At 38.1% G+C, this 23329-nt stretch overlaps 1 protein-coding gene and 2 pseudogenes across 1 annotated transcript in view; all 3 read right to left on the bottom strand.

Annotated features, from left to right (window-relative positions):
- Nucleotides 1-873: 873 nt before the first annotated feature.
- Nucleotides 874-23329, bottom strand: part of RPF2 (ribosome production factor 2 homolog) — a 34807-nt gene continuing 12351 nt past the window's right edge. The window contains exons 7-10 of the mRNA XM_033102541.1: nt 20524-20623; nt 12575-12677; nt 4764-4908; nt 874-3972 (exon numbers count right to left, since the gene is read on the bottom strand). Coding sequence (XP_032958432.1) covers nt 3793-3972; nt 4764-4908; nt 12575-12677; nt 20524-20623 — 528 coding nt within the window. The 3' untranslated portion in view covers nt 874-3792. The remainder of the gene's footprint in view (nt 3973-4763; nt 4909-12574; nt 12678-20523; nt 20624-23329) is intronic.
- On the bottom strand, nt 8999-9466 carry LOC117018263 (proteasome maturation protein-like; annotated as a pseudogene).
- Nucleotides 16377-17417, bottom strand: LOC117020217 (POU domain, class 5, transcription factor 1-like; annotated as a pseudogene).

The raw sequence follows: 23329 nt of genomic DNA, 5'->3' as shown, positions 1-23329 counted from the left end.
CCATGCCACTTGAGCTTTGTTTATGATTTTTTCAAGATTCTGTCTGACCCTTCTCCAAGGTCCCCCTGTATGGCAGACGGTGCTGGGAGGAAAACTCCGACACATCTGTGATATAGGCTAGCTTTAAGTGGTGAGCCAAATGAATGGAAATGAGGTCCAACGGGGACAGGAATGAATTCTCATGCTCCTTCCCCCAATGCCATAAATCCCAAGCTGCCTCTGAGAGCCTGGGCCAGAGATGCTGTTGCAGGTTGTCAGCTCAAGTGACGTCTCAGTCAGGTCACCTTGCTGTTTTTTGACTCTGGGGAACTAGATAAAGTATTGGGAAAATAAACCTCTCAAGTTGATGTATGTGCCGCAGATGCACCAGTTCAATAGGCTCTGCTTTGCCCTCCAGGCACCTCTTTCTGAGCTCATTTGCAGTGTTTGAGGACAGAGCCATGACCTGAACACAGCCTCAACTCGAACGCTAGCTGCTGGTCCCTTCCCAATCTGGTGTTCAGGGGAAGTGCCTCTGCGGCCCTGGGTTCCAGCTAAGTGGGAGGGCACGCCTCCCAGAGCCAGCAACTGCCACTCTGCTTCTAGCTGAGCCCTCAGACACCCAGCGTTGAGCTGGAGGATCAATCTCAATCCAGTAAAGTACCTAAAGCTCAGGGGCTTTGCTCGTAGCTTGGCAAAAGCCCTAACTGCTAAATACTAAAAGCTGTGCCATTTCCTCTTTATCTGCCTCCTTTCATGTGGGCCCCATCCCGCTTAGTAGCCCTTTCTCCCAGTGTTTGGAACACGCCCAGAGTGTCTGTGAAGGGTGGGGTATGGATGAGAAGGGTTGGGGAAAGGAGAAGGGAAGTTGTTTAAAGGAAGCAGCAGAACAAAAACAATTAAAATGCATGTTGGTTATCTACAAAGAAACGCCTATCTTACATTTATGCCATATTCTAAAATTTTTTCCCAAAGGGCTTTAAAATGGAACAAGTGCTAAATGGCTCCAATTCAACCAAGGCAGTTAAAATTCCTAACATGGCCCACTCTGGGTGGTACAGGAAACACAGTGACATCTTTGCTGTTTTTAAACTTGAACTCAAATTCTTGGTATGAGAGGAAAACAACATACATTGAAAAGCAAGTTTACTTTCTTCTCACAGCTAGCATAAACCTCAAGCCAGCAAGCCCATTTTATCTTGTTCACAGTAGCTTATTTCCAGGGATATGAATAATATTCTATACAATTTTATAATGTATATATGCTAGGATATATTTGCCTTCAATGCAGCTATGAGATGTTTTGACCACTTCTGTGATCTACTAAAAGTGCATTAGGACATAATGAAGACCATGTATTTTTGCAAGCTCTTAATTTTATGATGGACAAAGCATCAATAACTGAAATTTCATTATTAAAAAATAAACCAACCTTCCCTCGTTGGTCAAATTTTAGCAGTGGTTTTAACTTCTTCCATTTTTAAGCTTCTTTGAATCCTTTCCTGGCCGTACCCACTGGGGGAAGGGAGGCAAAATGGCTAAAAATATAAATAAGAGATCAGAAGCAGCTAGATAATCAGGTGAATGAAAACCGACTTGGGGTTAGTTCTTTCTTTTCTCCCTTCCTTTCTTGACTTGGGTAATAACGTCTCTACTTTGGATTATGTTCAATACCAAGAAAAGAAGTATCAGCACTTAAGTTATAAAAAGGAACCAAATTTCATGAAATCATATACAGCTTGGTATTAATACTAACACCCTAGAAACAATACAAAGAGTTTGGTATAAAGAAACCCTAACCTGCTTTCCTCGTCTACCAAAATCCAAAGTTATATAAACCTGAAGACAGACAATTTATCACTTCTATTGAAATGAATACATATTCTCTAATTTATATATGTTGTATTCTAAAGTTCAAGGACAAGCGCACTTAAAATGCACTTCCCATAAAAAGAGTGACATAAATGGTAGATCAAGGGTTCCAGATGGTTTGACAACTATAACAAAAAGACTTTTCAACAATGCCATTTACTTAGATTTCAGTAACATTACGTAATACTTGTCTTAGTGAAGAGGATTCAAATACTTACTAGACACTCTATCATCAGAGATAAAAATTATATAGGAGGCAAAGGATCCATTACCAAATCTCAAACAAGAGGGTTAGTGATTACAACAACAAAAAACACCCACATATAGAAAATGTGGCTATTTTTACATTAAGATTGCATTGCTGGGGTGGGTTCTTCCTGGTGGAGGGTCAAGGTGTAGCAGGGTCCTTCCTTTAAGTGCCTGGAGAGACTCGTTGCCTTGCCTCCTGAATCACTGCCTCCATTAGCTTCAGCTGGACCAGTCAAGGGTCCGGCACTGGGAAACGACTATGCAGCATCCATCATTTTTGATGCCCCTGTCACAGGTCACCTATTGCCTTCTCCTCGCCTATTGCCCATCTACTTGCAGATGGCACAATATGAATCATTTCAGCCTTCTCTTCATTTAGACATAAAATGTAAATTGCCTGCTTTAGGTCTACAACTGTGTGGGTTTTGGTCAAATGCATAAGCAAGCAACAAGTGTAAACAAGTGATACCAGCTCCCTCGTTTTTATGGAGGAGAATATTAGCCACTTGGAAAGGAATGGGGAGAGGGAAGACTAAGGGTTTACAAGAGAAAGAAAAGGATATGGAAGGTAAAACTGAGGCTCGAGTTTTTGCTTAGTGCCAGCAAACTCCCATAAACACATGCACATCTAGGCATGGAGGGGCTCCTTGGTAGGAAACTGAAAAGAAGGCATTTCTACCTCATGTAACAAATTATGATTTATGTATGTTTGAGCTTTTACAACAGAATTGGCATGCACTTGTATAAAGGAGCTTCTTTGTAAGGGACTCAATCCAGGAACCTACATTTTACATGTAGGGGAATCAAGTATACACCACCAGGAGGAGAAAGTAGAAAGCTTCTTCCCACTTTCCCAGGCACAGGGCCAGTCTTCCAAGAAAATTTCAAAACAAGTTTGTTTAGCTTTTGCTTACTCCTACTCGGTATGCAAACACCCAGGGCCTTTGTGCAACCTTTACCTACCTAGTAACCTAAAGTGCCCTGTCTTAAAACCTACTCATTCTCTACCTTTCTTACTTCTACCCCTATTAAAATTTTCTTTCTCTCAGAGAAGGGGGTAGGGCTCCATTTACTAGTAGAATCCCTTAAAATAATCAATAGTAAAGTAGTATGTCAATGATCAAGTAGTGAAGATCTCTCTTAGAGACCTACGTTTTATGACAAAAAGCTTAAAATATCAAATGAATCTCTAACTGGTAAAATTTCAGGCAAAATAACTGAAAAGTAAAAAATAAATCCAGGCTGTAGGTTTACGTTAGAAGATGGGTTAACTTTCCAGGTAGGTCATACTGAGTATACACACAGTTCCTTTGGGCCATTTATTTCTACTTTCCATGGCTTCCTCATTGTATCTAAAGTGTAACTGAGAAATTCCGAGATACCACTGGTAGTTCTGGACATCCCTCCTCACTCACCCACCCAATGAGACAGGGGATTTTGCAAAAGGGTGGACAGAGGGAAATTTATCATGGAGAGAAAATGGCAGACCAGGGTGTAATGTCTCAAGTAAGAGGCTTAACTTCTACCTAATAATAGTATATTACTGTTCATTGTATAACATACAGGTTAGGTAAATTATGTTATAAAAATATACAAAAAAATCTTGTAAAAAAACTCAGATATGACTGATGCTTTGATAATTCTCTTAAGTTAACAGACTACAATAAAACTGTAGTTATTGGCTAAGTTCCATCAATTTTTTTTAATTCTCTTTGGTTTTTTTTCCTGGTCTTCTGTTATCCTTTCTGCAGGTCGTTTCTTCAACCCCTTCATTTTTCTGGTTTGTAGTTTGCTTAGGTCTTGCTTCTGCATATGAATCCTTCCATAAGTTGTACCAAAAGTATCATGGGAGATATTTTTCTTCTTCTTTGGCTGTGAAACAAGAATATATATATATATATATATATATATATATATATATATATATACACATGTATATATGTATTTAATGGTCTCTACTGTCATGAACTGGAAATCTAGTGCACAACTACCTTACTAACAATTTCCATTAGTGAGCACCCCTTCAATGAAGGAGTACATAGCCCTTATAGACCTTTCTTCTCAAACTCAAGTGTACATACAAGTCACTTATGGATCTTGTTAAAATGCAGATTCTAATTCAGTAGGTCTAGGGTGGGACCTGAGATGCAGCATTTCTAACAATTCCCAGGTAAACTGTCAGAGCACACTTTGAGACACAGTATAGACCACACTAACCTTTGACATGCACTGAGAGAATTTCCTGTGTTTAGATTAAGGAATTGTGACTGTCATTTCCATCTTTATTGGCATTCCAGAGATGCCATCTCTACTTGTTTTTGAAAACCATTCAGAAGTCAAAATACAGTTTATGCTAGTATGAGTTACATATCCTGTGTTCTAAATTCCCAGTCTTCACAAAGCCCAAAACAATTCTCCTTTTTTGCTGAAAACTAGCAGTCATGGCTGCCAGGAAGCTCTCAGCCACACATGATGCCTGGTTTCTGCAACTCTTTTATTACCCTTTATGGTTAGCTAATTTGTTTCTTCCTTTTCTTGGCTCTGAGAGCCAAATTTTATCTATTTTATTGATCTCTTTACGTCCTTTAAATGTATGCTGCAAATCCTTTTTGGAAAGAACGGAATATACAAATAAATATGGCACCGATCTACAAGTCATGTACCTTGAGGGCTTTTGGCATTTTCATGGATAACTTATAAAGGTCATCTGATGCCAGATGTGTCCTCCTCAGAACCAGATCCAATGAGGGTCCCATCTCTTCCAATTCAATCCGTGGTGTTCTGCAACCAGACTTCTTCAACAGCAACCTTCATGAAATAGGAAAAAAGAAATGTTGCTCTGACTTTGGTCAAAATCGTACCCCCACCAAAAAATTGTGTTCAAGAAAATTAGTTTCATAAAATGGCAAAAATCTTTAGAAAGACGAAGCTTCTTAAATACTTTATACATGTAGGCCAGATGTGTTTTTCGGTTTGCTTAGTTTTAAAAATCAAAGTATACAGTATTGTTGAGAAACAGCAAGTGAGATAGACAATTCTTCTAAGAAACAGAATCTTTTGATCTGACTTCTTCATCTTACATTAAGATTTACATAAGCATAAAAACAATTTTAATTGGGTCTTTGAGGCATTATGTTTACATGATTAAGAAATTCTTGTTTCTCTAAGACCCATTCAAGATCAACTTTTATCCACAGCACAGACATTTACTAATCTCTACAGACTGGAATAAAATTTAAAACCTTAATATAACAAAAACCACAACTTTCTGGATACCACATAAACAAATAGCTCTGGATCTGAAAATATGAGGGATAGCATGGGAAGAGGGGAAACTGGCAAATTCTTTTTGTGAGTGATAGGTACCACAAAAATAGCTGAAAGATCTGAAGACTGTCTAAGATGACTCAATTTGTGACAGTGGCCAGATCTCCACATGGAAAAAAATAACTGACTGAATAGCAATGTTTATAAAAGATCAGCCTTTTCACACAAAAGCTGGAGTGTGAGAGGCAATAGATGACATGAGAGAAGAATAAAAAGAGGGAAGCACAGTAAGGAATACCCAAGAGAGCAGCAAACAGCAGGAAGAAGTGCGTGTGCAAAAGCTCATTGCCAGCCCATTAGTCCCTAAGTGCTGTGCATCACTGCATGACACACAGATGGCCGACCAATGCAGCCCACCCACAGGAGCTGCATTCATTTACTTGGTTCAGGAAGAGTTACAGTGATAAATATGCTGTATCACACACAGTAATTTATACACAATTGAGCAAGGCAAAAAAAAGAAAAAGAAAAAAACACCAGTCTAGCATATGTAAAGAGCAGAAGTGTTAAACTAACAAACAAAAAACTTTTAAAAGATAAAACAAGGGGTAACCGGTTAGCTCAGTTGGTTAGAGCGTGTTGCTGATAACACCAAGGTTGCCGGTTCGATCCCTGCATGGGCAACTGTGAGCTGTGCCCTCCTTTAAAAAATTAATTAATTAAATAAAATGAGTTAAATGGAAAAAAAAGATAAAACAAATATTAGTATGGGACTTGAAGGGAGCAAGCCCAGGGAAAAAGAACCTAAAAGAGAGTCCTAAGGCCACTCTCTTCACATGGTTCCAGGAGAAGAGACCTGAGAGAGAATGCCTGCCTCAGACTCACTGAGGGGGAAAATAGTTTTAGAAGCTAAAGTTGACTGGTTCAGGGTATCTTCCCGAAGAGCTATTCAAAACATATGGGGGCAATGACCATTTATTTGACTATGTCATATCGCACATACTTCTGTATTTGCATCCACTTTTTCAATGCCTCCAAATAAATGATATTTATAACGCTGAACTCATAGCAAAATTCCTTTCTTGATGATCACATCAATAAAAAGTGTGTTCAGTTGACTACTTACGAAATCAGGGAAATTATATATAAAATTTCAATCAAAAAATTTTCTACTGCTTAAAATGTTCATTTTCAACTAAATGAAAACTGGTTAATCCAGGACCGATCACAGCATGCCTGATGGATTCAGATCACCCAACACCACTACATATGGCAAAACTCCTTTAAAGCACCTTTTTAGTTACAGAAGTGTCCTCCTAACAAAGTAATTTTTTAGTAGCATATATAATTAAGCTTATTTTCGAATAACAACATATGTTGCTATTATTCATCGAAGAACTAAGTTATGGTGCCATACTGTCTATGTAAATAGCCTAGTTTTAATTACTTCACTGAGTATGTTTACTGACATCAAAATGATAGAAATAGAACAAAACGTTCTCTAGTTTTCAGTTCTCTGCACATGGTTTCTGGTGATGGGCCTATCATCCTCTTTATTAAGCTTTTAATAGTGATATTTAGAACCTAAAATTATCACTTGTTAATCCTTTAAATATCGACCTCTTTACTCTTTCTCAGAGGAACTATATTAATAGAGAATTTATAAATGATATTTATGATCATGCTAAGCAAAAGGAAGAGATTATTAAACATCAAACTCATTAGAAACAAACAAATTAAAACCATTCCTTTCATTTTTATCCCATTATACACACTGCAACTTTTCTTTTTAAAGATGCAATTGCTTTCCACAGTTTCAGTTACCTGTGGTCCACAATGGTCCAAAAATATTAAATGGAAAATTCTAGAAATAAACAATTCATAAATTTTAAATTGAATGTTGTTCTGAGTAGCATGATGAAAGCTCACGCTGTCCCACTCTGTCCTGCCCAGGATATGAATGATCCCTTTGCCCAGCGTCTCCATGCTGTACACACTCCCCACCCATTAGTCACACAGTAGCTGTCTCAGTTATCAGGTCGACTGTCAAGGTATTACAGTGTGTGTGTTCAAGTAACCCTCATTTTACTTAATAATGGCCCCAAAGTGCAAGAGTAATGATGCTGGAAACTCAGATATGCCAAAGAGAAACCATCAAGTGCTTCCTTTAAGTGAAAAGGTGAAAAGTTCTCAACTAAAAATCATATGCTGAGGTTGCTAAGATCTACGGTAAGAACAAATCTTCTATCCGTGAAATTATAAAGAAGAAAAAAGATCTGTGCTAGTTTTGCTGTCTTATCTAACACATTTACAGCCACAGTGCATGGTAAGTGCTTAGTTAAGATGGAAAAAGATAGTAATTTGTGTGTGGAAGACATGAACAGAAAATGTGTTCTGATTGCCAGCAAAGTGTTACACAAGAAAGCATTGAGCCTATAATGAAGACTTCAGTAAGAGATCTACTAAAACAAGTGACACCACGCCATTTACCGTAAGTAAAGGATGGTTATAGATTCAAGAAATGGCTTGGGCTGAAAACACAAAAATTACTGGAGAGGCTACATCTGCCGATGAAGAAACTGACAAGTCGAAGAACTTGATTAGGGTTTGGTACTATTCTCAGTTATAGGCACCCACTGGGGGTCTTGGAACATATGCCCCACGGAAAAGGGGGGACTACTGTACACATTTAATTCCAGGATTTCCTAGCTCCAACCAAATATCTACTGCCCAGAACTTTTACATCATATTCCTAATCTCTATCTCAAATCCTAACTTCAAATTCATTTTGTTTGGGTTTTTTTTTTAAGTTTTTTTTTTTTTTTTACAGGACTTTAGTGGGGAACAGTGTGTACTTCCAGGGCTTTTTCCAAGTCAAGTTGTTGTCCTTTCAATCTTAGTTGTGGAGGGTGCAGCTCAGCTCCAGGTCCAGTTGCCGTTGTTAGTTGCAGGGAGCGCAGACCATCATCCCTTGCGGGAGTCAAACCGGCAACCTCGTGAATGAAAGGATGCGTTCCAACCGAGCCATCCGGGGAGCTCAGCGGCATCTCAGCTCAAGGTACCTGTTCAATCTTAGCTGCAGGGGGCGGAGCCCACCATCCCTTGAGGGAGTCGAGGTATGAACCGGCAACCTTGTGGTTGAGAGCCCACTCGTCCATGTGGGAATTGAAACCCGCAGTCTTTGGCGTTAGGAGCACGGAGCTCCAACCGCCTGAGCCCCACCGGGCCAGTTTTGTTTGTTTTGTTTATTCTGTTTTCCCTATAAGCTCTGTATCAAAAGTAACACTCCTTTCTGCAAGAGAACATGGCACCAGATGCAGGGACACAAAGACAAACAGAACCCAGTTCCTTCCCTCTCAAATGGACTCAGGCTATTAGATATATTAATTGGTAATTTCTATAGACTTTTTTTTTTAAAAAAACATAGGCTATTGTTTTAATATAAACCAGGAGTTTTAAAATCATCTCTAGTGTTTTCAACTGTCGCATGGCCATAAACCAAAGACCCAAATACTTTCAAATAATCAGATATTATTTAGGCAACAATCCTGTGTTATGTACATAAAATTATAGTAAAAAGACGACTATAAACAAGATGTAGCCCCTCTGTTTTCACGGACAGCACACTGCATTACAGTAAACCGAGTTTATATTACACCATCAAGTGTGGTTCTCCCATTAGTTCACTTTGTGACGGGTCATTAAGAATATCTTCAAATCCAATAGTCTCATCATTACCCCTCAAAATATCCAGTGAAAGGTTTGAGCTTGGAAAAAATGGAAGACGCTGAACCTGCTGCACCACCTTGAATTCCATTTGCAACTTGAGTGGAGCAAACAGACCCTGGATGTTTCTCAGTGTGGAAAAATTCATTTTATCTTGGTTGAGCTGGAAATTTTTTTCTGATAATTCAAGAGGATGACTGGGCAAGAGTTCATTTTTCACACAAGAAAAACCTTTTCGAAGAAGATCATGACTTTCAAAAGGTCCACTTGCTGAAAGTTCAGTAACAGGAATACTGCCCTTTAGCTGAGATCCAAGTCCTTTGGCATTTATCTTCAACCCGCTCTGCGAACAGCCTCTCAGCCCAGTTACCATCAGTCGGCCCAGCAACTCTCTATATACTTTTTAAATATTATTTGCATATTTCTTGAGAAAGACTGGCATTACCACTCTTGTTCAAATTGTAATTTCCTTACTTTTCTCCCTTCCTTATTCCTTTCTTCTGCTGACATTCTATTCTCATTATTTAAACTCCTTTCCTAGTAGGTTGTGTTTGCTTTTAAAAGAGTGCTAACACTTTGTTTTGCATATTTCTGCCCCTAAAACTTAACCAATGCCATTGCAAAGACATACAGTTATTAAAGATTTTGTTTCCTATTAAAGGCTCTAGACCTGTAGTGAATAAAGTTCTCCAAAGAATGCAAATTGTCATTCATATATAAGGAATTAATTACTATAAATTATACAGAAAGAAATCAGTAACACTGGTTTCCCCTAGAAGGTCAGGTCAAAGGTTGTATTAATATAATTTCATGTACAAAATTCCTTTCATCCAACCTCAAAACCATTTTATAAGCCTTACTAACCTTCATAAATAATGTGTGTGAATATTACCTGTTACCTTTTACCAACTGCTTAAGGGCTGATTCACAGTAAAAGAAAGAGGGCAAGACATGATAGTGCAGGCTGCACAAATGTCTGAGGAGCTACGCTAAGTCAAACGCTGTCATTTATACCCAGTTAAACGAGGCAAAAAAATCCAATTCTAAGTTTGTCATATTCCCACCTCTAGCGGCACCCTTCTCCCTCTTACGAAGGATCAATCTCAGAGGGACCTCAGAATTACCTAAATGGTATTTACACTTTGCAAATGAAAAACGGACACCCTCAGTGAACTGTCCCTATCATGTGGCAAACCCCAGCCAGAGACAGCTCACTGGGCTCAGAGATGAAGCTCACTCCTGGGACTACCTCTTTCTTCCCCTACCAAGCCCGGCAAAGTCCCTGGAGGCTAAGCTGATCCACGTGTTTAGTGGCTTGTTCCTAGGAGCAGTTTGTTTTCAACAGCTAACAGGCATTATAAGGCATATATGAAACATCTTTAAAACTCTACACTAGGGTCTCTAATTTTAAAAATTCCAACTTTTTTTTTCATTATAGGAACTGCCAAGCTAACCTAATGGTGACTCTAGCAATTATACAAGATGTGATCAAGAAATACAGTGAATGTTTCAATTTAAAAAAAAAGACTACAGTAAAAGACACACTGCCATTAATCCCCCTCACTCCAAATACACTTATCCCATCATTCATGCCACTTTCTGAAGCAGTTCTGGAAGTCCTCTTTCGTGAGTGTCTTTAGTAGTGCTGTGGTGGCTGCCTCGATGTCCTGAATCAATTTAAAATGTTTTTTCCTTTCATGGTCATTTAGACTTTGGGGAAGGGCCAGAAGTCACATGGTGCCAGATCCGGTGAATAAGGTGGATGAGGACACACTGTAATGTTTTTACTTGACAGAAATTGCCATATAACAGAAGCAAGGTGTGACATGGAGCGTTGTCATGATGGAGGATGAAATAGACACTCATGAAAGAGAACTCCCAGAACTGCTTCAGAAAGCAGCAAGAATGATGAGGTAAGTGTGTTCAAAGTGAGAGGGAGTATTTTGAGGGGGATTAATGGCAATGCGTCTTTTACTGTAACAATTTTTAAATTTAAACATTCACCATATTTTTTGATCATACCTCGTATTCTTAAAGTTAAGTGGATGGATGTGTATAGTTATACTGCTAATTTATCTATGAAGTCTGATTTGCTAATTTTCTGTCCATTTTGTTTTGTTTTCTCTGTGCTTCTTTTTTTTTTTCCTCAAATTAAACTTTCTTAACTCTCACTACAAGTTCTGATACTTTCTTTGAAATTGTTCACCATAAAAGTTTTAGGTTATTGTTATTATCCATTTCATTTGTATCCCCAGGGTCTCCCTGTTTAAAACAAGTTTTCAAAAAAAAAAATTTATGTTAGCAATTATTCATCTTTTGTTTCTTGTTCTCTAAATAGGAGTTACCAACTTTAGAATAAAATATATTTTTGAAAGCCCCAAAATCAAGTTGGGAAATTCAAACAACAGACTTAAGGGTGTTTAAATCTCAAAGAGCTAAAAATGATTATAAAATCCCTAATTACATCTTATAGTCATGTGACTTTTTTATTGCGTTTTGATTTCTATTATTATTAAACGAGGAAAATAGAAAACCATAGCGGTGGTATTAGCATATAGTAAAAAGAACTGAGTATGTCTGACTCAATACAGTTGAGACAAAGATGCAAATTATTCACAAAGGAGGTGAATATTTAGTTTCATTTGGATGCTCACTGGACATAAGCTGGTCAACCAAGTATTATTCCATTATGAAGAAAAAAAATTAAAAACCACAGAAGAAATGAAGTCCACAAATGGTTGCAGAAGCAGCACTATTACACAGAAGACGCTTTCCACACTGAGCTGTCTGGCTCTCAGGCGGTGCCACAGCTCAAAGTAAACATCAGCCTGAATTCAAGGTTCAAAGGAAGGCAGTTTGTCCAAGTCAATGTGTTCTCTAGGAAAGTGTGGGCTGTATCAACCAGTGCCAAAACCTTACTTTAGGTAAGAAAAGTCATGCTTACCTCAAAGGCACAATTGTAGCATGTCATTACGCTTTTTAACACAAAACAATAGCCTGTTAGGATTTATATTGTGGTGCAGGTAGGGGCAGAAGGCATAGGCTGAAGATGGTAAAATGACTCTATCTACTGAATCTTCTTATTCCTCTCGGGTTCTATTTTTTACACTCAGGATTTTGAGATTTGCTTTGGCTAGCCGAAGTCTTGTGGCGTGGTGCTCTAAATCCAGTCAAGAAAACTAAGAAGATACAGCATAAATGTGGGGGGGAGTCAAGACTGAATTAGTGTTCTAAGCTCACTAAGAGGGGGTGCACATTACATGCTCGGGGGCCCTGGAAAAGTAGGGTTTCAGACGCAGACGGTAGCAGGGGAATGAGAGACAGACTTGAGAGCAGCACAGAGCTGCTGTATCACTGCTATTCTGCAAACTCCATACAAACTTTTGGCCAGACATCAATTCTAAGTTTGAGCTCTAGAGAACAGTCGCACTAAAATGCCAACCACATGGATTAACAAGAACATGCTAAGAAATGCACTTACTTATAGCTTCGAAAGTAAATCTTCCCATTCAGGGCAGTGAAGTGCAGAACGTACTCTAAACCAGCCAGGCGGATATTTGATACCGTGGGGCCTCTGAAGAAATCTAAAAGCATATGTTAGATTGTTAAAAAAAAATACAAGCATGCTTTTAAAGTTCAGTTACGAAGAGCTACATTCTAAATGTCCCCTTTTGAACCAATACTTATCTAAAGGATAAGGCAGGCAGCACCAAACTAATCCCCGAAAAATGTCTGACTGTCCCATCCAATCCCCTGCTAATCTCATGACTCTATTTTCTGTGTTTAGTTCACTGAGACATTTTAATTTTTCACTTTTGAAGTTCTCCCTCTAAGCCAATGCTCACCATAGAACTGTACCATATTTACCATGGATATCAACTTTTTCAAAAATGTAAATCAAGGCATAAAATTTTAATCTATTAGGACAGGTAGGTTAAGATGGTAAATTTCTATAAAAGTGGCTGTTCAACCTTTGACTATTAAACCAAATTAGCCTTTGCTTTATGGCAGAGGCCACAGACAAGAAAATTCTAACAAGAAATCACAATTACATGAGCAAAGGATAACAAACTAAATTGTTAAAACCAGAAGAGAACCATCAAGATGATTCAGTGAACAGGTTGTTTTCCCACAGTGTAATAATCATACCACATGAGATGATTTTAAATTATATACAGGCAGATATAATTTGCTATGTATTATTTATTTTATCAAATACCAGTTTTCACTCACAGTAGGGACATAAAGTTTCCTTTTACTTTTTTCTGTTTTTTAATTTTATTACTAGTTTCAGGTGTACAAAACAACGTAACAATTAGACATTCACAATCCCCACAAAATAACCCCAAGTCTACTACCCATCTGACACCATACATAGCTATTACAATACCATTGACTATATTCCCTATGCTGTACTTTACATCCTGTGACCACATATGTATATATATGTATATATAATTATAGTTGACATTCAATATTATTTTATATTAGTTTCAGGTGTACAGAACAGTGGTTAGGCATTTACATATCTATGAAGTAATCCCCCCGATAAGTGTAGTACCCATCTGACACCCTACATAGTAAAGTTTCCTTTTAAAAAGGGAAGTTAGTTTAAAGTAAAATCCCCAGTGTACAACACTGAATACTATACGAACTTGGCTAGTTATGAAGGTAGCACATGAATGAAGTTTAGAACACAATGATCAAGTTTGGTCCCTTCATTTTACAGTTAAGAGGACTGAACTCCAAGAAGGATAAATGGAAACACGAATAACACTTAGCCAAGAAAAATTTATACATAAGTTTATCCAACTTAAATATTTAAGAAGAGCTGCCCTAAGGCAGAAGGTGGAGTAAACAGGCAATCTCATCCTGTCTCAATCTGTAGTCACCCAGCATTTTTCTTCCCTCTTCCCATTAGCTCATAAGATGGGAATTATCTCTACGTGCATGGACATACACATCTTTTGTTGTTTGCTTTTTCTTTCTTGTGGTTAACTAAAAGAAAATCACAGCACTAACACCCATAAAACAGACACAAGTGTGCACGCACATGTATATACCACCCTTCCCTACTCCACCAAACAAAAATGCCTCAGGAATATTTTTATAAACCAAATATGTACTTCTTCAAGGCATTCTGATTTAAATTTTGATCATAATTAATGACAAGCTTTCCTATGATTTTGCTAAAACCTGACTCTCCTTCAGTGGTCAAGTTAATAAAGCCCCACTAATTGTTGTGGGGGCATTACTGAAGTCAGGGTCGTTCTCGGGAACAAGATACGTACATTCCAGTCTCCCCTGAAATAGTTTCTGTAGTGCACACCTTATAGGCATATGTGCTTTCTCCATAAGCTTTGAAGAATGAAAAGGAAAATAGAAACGAAGGTAGAAAGTTTTAAGAACATCGATACTTACACACCACACACAAAAATTAACTCAAAAGATATCATAAACCTAAATGGAAAACCTAAAACTATTAAGACCTCAAGAAGGAAATATAAGAATCTTTGTGATGTTGGGATAAGCAAAGGTTTCTTAAACAAAACACAGTAAGAACATACCATTAGAGAAAAAATGGATGAAAGAGACTTCACAAAAATGAAATACTTCTGCTCTTTGAAAGATATCATTAAAACAGAAAGGCAAGTCAAAGAGTGGGAGGAAACATTCAAAGACTATATATCAGACAAAGAGACAAGGACTTCTCACACACACACACACACATACACCCCTTATTCTTCAATAGTAAGAAGACAAATGACCAAATAAAAAAATCAGGCAAAGATTTGAATAGATACTTCACCAAAGATGTATGAATGGCCAATAAGCACATGAAAAGATATTCAACATCATTAGTCATTAGAAAATGCAAATTAAAACTGCGAGGATACAACTATTTTACTCTGTAATTCTGACTTTAGAAACACACTACTATCAATATACAATACCCATAAAAATAACTAGAATTAAAAGGAATGGTCTACCGAATATTGGCAAGGGGGTGGAGCAACTGGCGCTCTCATACACTGTTGGCGGGAACATAAAATGGGACAACCACGTTGGAGAGAAGTCTGGTAGCTTCTTAAAAGGTTAAACATACTCATACACTCGTCAAATGACTCTACTATTCCATTCCTAGATATTTACCCACTAGAAATGAAAACAATGCCCTCTCAAAAATTTGTATACAAATGTTCATAGCAGCTCTATTTCTAACAGCCAAAAGCTGAAATCAACCTAAATGTCCATAACAGATGAAGGGATAAACAAATTGTGGAATAACTATAAATGGAATACTGCTCGGCAATAAAAAGAAATGATCACTGATACACACAACAGCATGGCTGAATCTCAAAATAAATTGGGTGAAAGATGCCGGGCCAACAAAAGTACACACTGTATGATTCTAGTTATCTAAAATTCTAGAAAACACAAACTAATCTATAACGACAGAACGTAGATCAATGTTTGTTTAGAACAGATAAAAAGGATGGACTGTAAAGCGGCACAGGGAAATTTGGGGAGGTGATGGAAAGGATCTGTATCTTGATTGCAGTGAAGTTTTCACGGATGTATACATATGTCAAAATCCATCAAATTTTAAAACTTTAAATATCTGTTCTTAATTGTATGTAAATTATACCTCAAAAGTTGTTTTAAAAACAATTTAAGATAAAAAATTTTAAGTAACCGATAAAAACTGACAACAAAATGAACCTGTGTATTGAGTTGCAGGCATAATCATATAGAAAAGAACTATTTCAAGTGACTTCAAAACACTGTAATTTCACCACGTCTTCCCAATAGGATGTATCTTATAGACAAACATAACTGTAAAAAAAAAACCAAAAAGCGAAAAACCTTCAACTGCACTCAATATTCATATCATCAGTGTAATACTGGTATTTCATTCGAAGACTCTTGTATGCATAGTACAGTATAAATTAAATGCATAATTATGTTGCAGTCATTGAGAACCTCGATTTTTGTAATTGATGAAAGAGGTCAATGACAATCCATAACACCTAGACTACGATTTCTCTTTTTTTTTCTGTGTCCCAGGTTTCTTTAAGATCAAAGTAATGTGTGATGTAGGGATTAAAACCAAGAGCATCACTGAACTTCACTTTCCCTCCAACCAGTTTCCCCAAACTCCCTGCCCCCACACCCTTTGTGTTGCCAATTCCTTAGAGAATGAAGAACTTGACCTCCAAGCCCTAGTACAATCCTCAGGGTTCTCTCCCTGGCTCTCCCCTTTCCAGGAAAGGGCAAGCACCTCAATTTGAATGCATGGGAGAGCCCAGAGTGGTGACAGACACAGAGGGAAAGGCTTCACCCTCAGGGAAAGGACCGAGGAGTACAACGTAGTGAAGTGAGGGCCCACATAGCCTCCAGTACCAAAATGGGGCTCTCCACCAGAGGAAGGACACTGGTTCCCCTGAGAAAGGAGGTCCAGAAGCCTCAAAATCCTGTTGTTAAGAACAGTCACTGCCTGATCGTTTGCCCTTCTGGGAATGGTTACAGAACTACACTTGGACCACGTCCTTCTTAAGCCCAAGCTGCTAGGCAATATGGCTGATCTGCTGCAGGGTGGGCGTCTGGCACTGCAGGAACATGCTCTCCAGGTTGCCCCTCACTCAGCTCTTGATGCTCGTCCGCTTTCTCTTTCGGGCCTACACCAGGGTCCCTTCTTTGCATATCTCCTGCAGATTCTCGTCGTCAGCTTCCTCCACCCACTTCTGCAGCAAGGGCCGCAGCTTACACATGTTCTTCAAGCTGAGCTGCAGAGCCTGGAGGCGGCAGATGGTCATTTGGCTGAACACCTTCCCAAAGAGAACCCCCAGGGTGAGCCCCACATCGGCCTGGGTGTACCCCAAGGTGAGTTTCTTCTGCATCAGGAACTTGGTAAACTGCTCGAGGCCTTTCTGCAGAGCTTTCATGTCTTCCTCCTTGCGGTTCTGCTCCAGCTTCTCCTGGACCAGCTTCACTGTCCCAGGAGGGGCAGTGCAGGGCTCAGAGGAGGTCCTTTAGGAACTGCTCTCCACTCCAGCTCCCGCACTGCCCTCAGGCTGAGGGGTCTCCAGGCTAACTTGGGCCATCCCCTGGCAGAACTCATACGGGGGCGGAGGGCACGAGGGAATCCCCCACACCTCAGTGCCAGGACCAAGCCCCAGCCCAATTCCTGAGCTGCCCGGAGGGCCCTGGAAGCTCAACCAGGTTCGAGGGCCAAGCCAGCCCAGCTCGAGCCCTCCTGGCCCATCACCTCCACCACTTGGTGGGGACAAGAAGGAGAAGTCGGAAGCCAGGTGTCCCGCCATGGGTAAGGACAGTGCCCCAGGCCTGGTAAAAGGCTAGACTGCGATTTCTAAAATAATTTCTCACTTAAAAAAAACCATAGGGCTCCTTAGAGAAATAGCTGATTGAAGGATTGGAGCAATAGTAAGTATAAGAGGAGTCTGAAACATCAAAGGGGTGATGGATTAAAGTGTATCAGACCTCAGAACAATGAGGAAAAGGTTGACCCTACAATGGGCAGAGGTAAAATGGGACATACTATGAATATGGGAATAAGGATAAAAATCCGGTTACACAGAACTAAAGAGGTGGAAGAGGTAGAGGACAAATTCGTTATAGTCAAGGAAAGCCCCAGTTTGGACATTTTTGCAATGGATCAATTTCAAGCAAAAATAAGAGCTCAAATGTGGCTGTGCCCATGAGTAAATACACTGGCAACAGACACAGGAGACTGACCAAGGTGTTGAAGGGAAAGACCGGGGGTTCTGGAGTCAGACACTAGATCAGATCCTGATTCTACCACTTTTAGCTCTTCACGCTGGACAGTAAGTTAACTGGTCTGAATTTCTTCATCCACAACATAGGAATCATATTACTGTAATGACCTGAATGTTTGTGTCCCTCCAAAATTTATAGGTTAAAGCCCTAACCCCTAGTGTGGCTACATTTGGAGATGGGGCCTCTAAGAAGTATTAAGGTTAAATGAGGTTATAAGGGTGGGGCCCTGATCCCACAGGATTGGTGTCCTTATAAGAGACACCAGAAAGCTGGCACACTCCTCTGTCTCTCTCCCTCTCGCCCTTCCTCCCCCGCACACACAAAGGAAAAGCTATGTGAGTATATAGGAAGAAGCCGAAAAGAGAGTCCACACCAGAAACTTTGATCTTGAACTTCTAGCCATTAAAACTGGGAGAAAATAAATTTCTGTTGTTTAAGCCTCCCAGTCTATGGTATTTTGTTATGGAAGCTTCAGTAGACTGATACAATGACCTTTGTAGAGCTGTAGAAAGGATTAAATTTAATAAATTACCTGACCTAATCTATGAGTGATTTCTATTATTATGTATTTTTCAAGTAGAATAAGAATTAGGAAACGACAAAGGTTAAAAAAAATTAAAACAATGACCACTGATGTAGGTAAAGGCAAAGAAGTAACCTAGTTAAATTTAAGGTAAGCCTTAAAGGAACATTTAATAAAAGTGACCTATTACTTGATTTATCATCATCTTTATATGCAAAGAATAGTATATAAAAAAGTAACCATAAAAATTAGGGTGGACTAAACCTAAACATAGGTATTTACTGGTTTCCTTCTTCTTCCCCCAGATTCCTTTATGGTTTTCACTCCCTCCCCCTCATCACTGCATTATGTGGTTGTTCTGCCATCTAGTGGAAGCACAAATAAGAGAGTTCTTATAAAAACCATTTAAACAAAAGCAAACAAAAGCCCTCTCTGTTATAACAAATTACAGTACTACCCTCACGGACAATTAAGAATCGATTAGAAAAACTGAGGGTTAAAAGGCAGGAAATCTAGGCCAAGGGAGTAGAAATAATAGGAAAAACACCTTTGATATTTTGGAATGTGTATATTGAAACAAAGAAATGTTGGTCACTCTTTCACATGATTTTTGTTTTTTTGATTCATGAAAAATACAGGTAAGAACATGTAGCAAAGACTCTGCAAGGGAACTGTTCACCACAGGCACGATGGGGAGTAGAGGCAGAAAAGCTCAGGCTCTGGATTTCGATTCTGGCTCACCAAACTCAAGAGCTTTAGAAAAGACTAAACAGGTTATAATGGTACTTAGTTGTTGTTTTGTTGTTTTTTAAATAGCCATTATTAATAAGAGAAATGAGAAGTTTTGAAGATTGTAATCCCAATGATAAGAACATAAATAATCCTAGAAGGAAAAATGAAACCAATGTGTCTGTCCACAAACCTTTTTTGGTTGACTCAGATTTCTAGAGAGCATGTATACAATTTATTTATAACATATACCCCACCAACTTTTCAAAAGTGATCTAGAGCAAAGCATATAAAAATTCGAAAGGAGGACAATCAAAAAAGTGTGTGGCCTAGCTTGTAAGAATGGTGCATGAAAAGCTCAAATGGAATAAATTATCTAAACTTCAGATAATGCTGCTGAGTATCAGAAGTGTTCACATCTCTAGAGACTAACCAAATTTCTATTCAGACAGAAAAGAGCTGGCAGATATGATTAAAGATTAAGTATTAATAACACTTAAGAAATCATAGAGAACAATAATGCCAGCCTTTCAAAAACGAGGAGAAAAAGTGGTTTAAAATTGGTAAAATTAATGTCAATCCCAGATAATGACAACTGTATATTGGATTTTATGGTGACTTGTAAATACATAGAAAAGGATGTAGTCATTACATAAATCATTAGGAACTAGTGTAGTTTACTAAGAATAAGTCATCTATAAAACAACCTTACAAGGTTACTGAGAATTAAGCAATATATATAAAGAACCTAGTACATGCCTGGCACTTAGGATGAGGATAATGAATAAAATACAAGGAGCTAGGGAGGTCACTGAGGCTTTCCTGGGAAAGAAACAAAATTTACAAGAATGAAAAAAGACAGATGAATAAGAATGAAATCAGAAAAGACAATAATAGGAATAGGCATAATATATATTTTCAATAAGCCACTTCTAATGGAAAAGGGAAGAAAGAAATTGGGGGAGATCAAAAAAGCAAGTTATAGTGTAAAAAACCTTGAGTATCAGACTAAGAAAATCTAGTACATAGAGGTTTTTGAGTTCGAAGTGAATGATGTATTAACAATCTTAAAAATTTAACTTTTCAATTTTTTAAATTTAATTTAATGATGTCGGTAATGGCAGAAGAGAGCAAGCATTTTATAAAGTGTAAAATGCTATATAAGTTGATACCAAAGTTATTATAGCATCAAAACACAATAATCATCTACAGAGAATAACATCCTTTTAATTCACCCCTGCTAGTGAGGAACAATGAAAAGGAAAAAAGAGATCAAAAAGAAAAAGCTGTATACCTAGAGTGAAGTGGCCAAGTGCCACTAATGACAGTCTTAGATTGCCTACCTGAGCTACCTTGCAGATAAGCATTAAAATACTTACCGATGAGAAGACTTTTTAGCCTCCTGTAGTCTTCTGTTACATCAAAATCATCACCAGCAAATATTAACATGGGTTTTGTTCCCTCAGGACATTTACTATTCTATGAAATGAAAAATATATGTAATTATATAATTAATCAAGTCTACACTGTTTACATGCTGATTTTAAAGTACTCAGTATTTATGTAACAATTCATTTTAAGATTTTCTTAAGCGTCCTAAAACTATGACTAACAAATACTGAGTTTAGACTTAAAACCAGAGTTGTCATGTTTAAATTTACAGATTTTTATACTAAAAATAATTTTCTGCTCCTCTCCCTCACATTGTCAAATAAGTAAGTGGTCAAAGAAGGACGTCATCTACTTTTTAATATTATTCTATGCAAAGAGTAAAATTATAAGCTAAACTTGCTACAATATAAACATAGCCCTTCAATAGCCAGCATCCCAGAGTCAAAATTAAGTTCTTTGAATTATTTATACCACTGTGCCTTTCCTACTGTATCACATAAACAGTATTTTTAAGTGAAAGCTAAATTAAACTAGACATTCACATGAGAAGCAATATAACTTTATACAAGCTATATGAAAGTATGGGCTAATAGAAAGTATGGGCTAATCCTCACTCAGCAGGGTTGAAGCTCTTATTATAAAAAGTATTTTGTCCAGTCTAGATTTTCTATACCAACAAGAATGTGATGTAGTAAGAGGATTTAAATTCAAAAGCCACCAAAATGAAAGAAAATAAAATGAAAAACAATTCTTTAACTGAAGAATTAATTTATGGAGAAAGGTAAATGAAGTTGTTGGTCTGAACTTCCCATTGAACCTAGTACCTCTGATCTGACATCAATCAAGGATTGTCCAAATCTAATGGAAGGAAGGAAGGAAGGAAGGGAGGAAGGGAGGAAGGGAGAAAGGGAGGGAGGGAGGGAGGGAGGGAGGGAGGAAGGAAGGAAGGAAGGAAGGAAGGAAGGAAGGAAGGAAGGAAGGAAGGAAAAAACAAACCCCCTTGCTCTAGGACCAGAGGTCACCTGTTGCTTCCCTGTTGACCATGACCACTTTCCTGTTGACATTCTCTGCTTCCAGACCCTGAACCTTAACTGTCTATACTTAGAAGACGTGCCTAAGATCTGTCTGATCAAGGGCCTAAATAGACTTGCCAGACCCAATGTGTTCCATCTGTCCTACGTGACCCTCCTACTGCTACCCCTAGGTCTATGGGGGTTATTTTAAGTATTAGGTTCGTGCAAAAGTAATTGCGGATTTTGCAATTATTTTTAACCTTTTAAACTGCAATTACTTTTGTACCAACCTAATACATACCGTAGGTAAGATAAAGAAGGTAACATCAACTATAACTTTGGCTTTTAAACCATCCTAACTACAATGTATAGTAATAAAAAATATTATTTTAAGTCATGGCTCCGTAAAAATATCATAAAAATATAAACAATTTATGTGAAATAGTGCTTAACATGTAGATCACTGATATTTTTCATAACATGAAAACCCTAAACTAAAAGAAACTACAGCAGATAAGTTTTATTCCAATAGTCTGGAAGGCATTAAAAATTTATAATACCATACAAATACTATAATATACTAAAAATATTACATTGGCAGATGGGTGGCTCAGTTGGTTAGAGCGTGAGCAAAGTTGGTTAGAGCACGGCTCCGTTGGTTAGAGCTCAGTTGCCGGTTAGATTCCAACATGGGCCAGCCGGCTGCGCCCTCTGCAACAGGAATGAAGACAACAAGCTGCTGCTGAGCTGCCACTGAGCTCCTGGGTGGCCAGATGGCTGTTGGTTGGAGCACGTGCTCTCAACCACAAGGTTGCCAGTTCAACTCCTGCAAGGGATGGTGGGCTGCGCCCCCTGCAACTAAGATCAAACAACAGCAAGTGGACTTGGAGCTGAGCTGAGCCCTCCACAGCTAAGATTGAAAGGATAACAACTTGACTTGGAGCTGATGGGTCCTGGTAAAAACACACTGTTCCCCAATAAAGTCCTGGAAATACACACTGTTCCCCAATAACCCAATAAAAGGTCCTGTTCCCCTTCCCCAATAAAATCTTTAACAAAAAAATAAAAATATTATAATTATGAAGTCCTTGAGCTAACCTTATGAATAAAGAAAAAAAGGACAGGAATTCTTATAAATGATATGCAAACTTTTCAAATAAAATATCCCAGCCATTGCAATATATTTTATACTATCTAAAATAAATCAACTAGCCTTAATTATCTCATTCATTAAGGTTTATTTTATACAAAAAAACGATCTCTACATATTTGGCTATCTTAAAAAATAGGTTTCTGGAATAATCACTCAATGTCCTGGTAGAGTCTAAACTAATGTTGCTTAAGAGTTAACAGATGAATGAGATTTGGCAATAAAAGTAGGCAAGTGAGAAAAGAAGTACCTCGTGGAGATGTCTTAAAAATGAGGAGGCAGAGTAAAGAGGAAATAAATATGAAGAAAAAGTGTAACAAAACATGTAACTCCAAAACAAATTAAAAATACAAGCTCATAACCAAATAATGGGGTAAAAAGTGAAGGGCTGACTAATAGTCTATGCAGGGATAGCCAATGTAAGCGTATTTATCAATTAATGAATTTTATAGTTATGGTTATGCTCCATGAATGAAAATTTAGTATTCAGTTTAAATGATTCTTGGACAGAATGAAATCTGACAAACAATAATGGTTTTGTCATCCGGCTTACCAGCTGCACCGTGACAGAAGCATTTCTTTGCTTTGGAAGTGAAGTATTATAGAAAGAGTAGAGGACATGGGATGCCT

Source organism: Rhinolophus ferrumequinum, chromosome 3, assembly GCF_004115265.2.
Source record: "Rhinolophus ferrumequinum isolate MPI-CBG mRhiFer1 chromosome 3, mRhiFer1_v1.p, whole genome shotgun sequence".
Taxonomy (NCBI): Eukaryota; Metazoa; Chordata; class Mammalia; order Chiroptera; family Rhinolophidae; genus Rhinolophus; species Rhinolophus ferrumequinum.
Note: the sequence above shows the minus strand (reverse complement) of the source record. Positions and strands in the feature narration are given on the sequence as shown.